General features: G+C 57.2%; 1 protein-coding gene across 1 annotated transcript; it reads left to right on the plus strand.

Moving 5' to 3' along the window:
- Nucleotides 1-222: 222 nt before the first annotated feature.
- Nucleotides 223-1,646, plus strand: LOC115100565 (myb-related transcription factor, partner of profilin-like). The gene is made up of 3 exons (XM_029619085.1): nt 223-239; nt 601-1,004; nt 1,231-1,646. The coding sequence occupies exons 1-3, from the start codon at nt 223-225 to the stop codon at nt 1,644-1,646; spliced, it is 837 nt and encodes a 278-aa protein (XP_029474945.1).
- The last annotated feature ends 973 nt before the right edge of the window (nt 1,647-2,619 follow it).

Raw genomic sequence — 2,619 nt, forward strand, 5'->3', positions numbered from 1 at the left:
GTCTTCTGTCATAATTGTTGGAGTGCAAGTGTTGTTTGTTAGGTGTGTCTATTTGTGTGCAGGAGTGGAGGAGGAGTGGTGGAGGAGTGGAGGAGTGGTGGAGGAGTGGAGGAGTGGAGGAGGAGTGGAGGAGGAGTGGAGGAGTGGTGGAGTGTTGGTGGAGGAGTGTTGGAGGAGTGGTGGAGTGTTGAAGGAGTAGTGGGAGAGTAGAGCGGAGGAGGCATGGAAGAGGATGGAGCGTGAGAGAAGTGGGAAGAGAGGTGAGAAGAGGAGCGAGGATAGTAGAGGGAGGAGGAGTGAGAGGGAGCGGGAGGAGGAGAGGGGTGGAAGGGGACTGAGAAGTAGGAGTCGAAGTAGGGCCCGGGCTAGCAGCAGGGACAGGCAGGAGGGAAGGGATAGGAGGGTGGGGGAGGGGGAAGGGGTTAGTCCGGTAAGAGAGGTGGGAGGAGGGGAAGAAGTCACAGGAGAGAGGGGAAGGGATAGGCCAGGGCAGGATGAGTTGGGGGGGGGGGATGAAGGGAGGGGAGATGAGAGCGGGACGGAGAGTGAGGGCAGGGAAGACACCCCTCCAGGACTGGAAGTGGAACCCCCTTCACGCAGCCAGCCAGCACCACGCCAGAGACTGCGGGCCATTCGCTTCAGCAGCCAGGAGAACGAGCTGCTGATAGCCGGTGTGCTGGAGCACTTTGCTTGCTTGTTTGGCAACAGAGCAGCGAAGACCAGCAAGGCAGCCAAGGTCAAGCTCTGGAAAGCTATAGGTCACACCATCACCCAGCACAGTGGCATACCACGCACATGGGATCAGGTATCACACAGATACCGCGATGTAAAGGCCCAGCTGAAAGGGAAATTAGCCACACGCAGGAGATACCAGCAGCAGACAGGTGGAGGGGCACCCTGTCCAACAGTTATTACACAAATGGAGCAGAGGTTGCTGGATCGGCTGGGCCCGGACGTCTTTGAAGGTTTGGAGCCACGGCTGGACACCTCACGAGTCGCGGCAGGTAAGTTCCCATGGTCCATAAAGGCCCACCCAACAACACAACCCACCTAATGTGTGAAAGACTATGTGTTTTTGCCATTCACATGGAATGACCCAAACACAGTAGTGAATGCCACACAGAAATGGCATTAGATGATCACTCTGTAAACTCACACATGACAAACAGCTGGACAGCTTGTTATGCCATATATACTTATGATGTTTTCTTGTCTCTTCTGTTTCTACAGCTCGCCTTCAGGAACGCCCGGGTCCCAGCCAGGAATTGCCAGGACCCAGCTGGCAAGGGCCATCTGTCAGCCAGCCCATCCCTCTCATGCAGCTTCCCTTACAGCTTGATGCCGAGACACAGGTGGAGCAGGAGGAGCTGATACCCCCACAGGAGTCCCCACCATTCACCAGCCTGAATGTCTCCCTGGACATTGACACCTTCATCCAGGACACAGGTGCCTGGAGAGGACGAACCAGCAGCCCTACCCACTCCTCAGGCAGTGAGGGGATGCCAGTGCTGAGGCCCCATGGGATATCAACCCCATCTAGCCAGCCCACACCAACATATTCACCACCCCCTGCAGCCCCCCCTGCAGCACCACTGGCACCACCACTTGCACCCCCCCTGCAGCACCACTGGCACCACCCCCTGTAGCCCCCCCCTGCAGCACCACAGGAAGCTCCACCGGCAGCAGGACTCGATCAGCCCATGACAGCCTCACAGGGCCTGCGCTTGGAAGCAGAAATGTGATACCTGCGTCGAGTAATGCAGAGGCAGAACAGGATCCTGCAGCATGGGATAGCTTCCAGTTCCCAGAATGCGAGCACCATAGCAGCTTCGGTCGCCACCCTGACCAACGTACTGAGCCACATCCTGGAGCGCATGCCCTACCAGCCATCGGAATCCTCATCACAGGCGTCAACCCCCCACAGCAGTCCCGGACGTGGACGAGGGCGCAGGGGTCGTCCCTCAAAAACAATGCCACCTCCAAGAGGCAAGGGCCCACGTGGCAAAGGGCCATAAATTCTATCCCATGGTCAAATAACCCCTTCCCCAGCCAGGAATTGCCAGGACCCAGCTGGCAAGGGCCAACTGTCAGCCAGCCCATCCCTCTCATGCAGCTTCCCTTACAGCTCGATGCCGAGACACAGGTGGAGCAGTTGGGCCCTTCACAGACTCCCTGTCCTGTCTAGATGGAAGGGAACGAATCAATGTGTGCTAACCTCTTCTCATCTGCTCCAAGATGTGGCTGGCTGCTGTGGGGTGTCTCCTCTTCTCATCTGCTCCAAGATGTGGCTGGCTGCTGTGGGGTGTCTCCTCTTCTCATCTGCTCCAAGATGTGGCTGGCTGCTGTGGGGTGTCTCCTCTTCTCATCTGCTCCAAGATGTGGCTGGCTGCTGTGGGGTGTCTCTTGCTCCCATGCTGCTGTGTCTCCACCGTTCCATCACTGCTGCAGCTGGACCTTGTGCTTGTTCTCCTGCTGGAACTCTGCTGCTCTGGCTGTCTGGCTGTCCTCTTTCAGTGCACTCTTTCAACATGGACAGTTTGGGCCCTTTGCTTGAACTCTGCTGCTCTGGCTGTCTGGCTGTCTGTCCTCTTTCAGTGCACTCTTTCAACATGGACAGTT

This window comes from Rhinatrema bivittatum, chromosome 1 (assembly GCF_901001135.1).
Source record: "Rhinatrema bivittatum chromosome 1, aRhiBiv1.1, whole genome shotgun sequence".
Taxonomy (NCBI): Eukaryota; Metazoa; Chordata; class Amphibia; order Gymnophiona; family Rhinatrematidae; genus Rhinatrema; species Rhinatrema bivittatum.

What these genes read in the sequence shown, in the direction of transcription:
- LOC115100565 (XM_029619085.1), top strand. An exon ending in CACCTCACGAGTCGCGGCAG is followed by an intron (nt 1,005 to 1,230) that starts GTAAGTTCCCAT and finishes CTGTTTCTACAG; the next exon opens with CTCGCCTTCAGGAACGCCCG.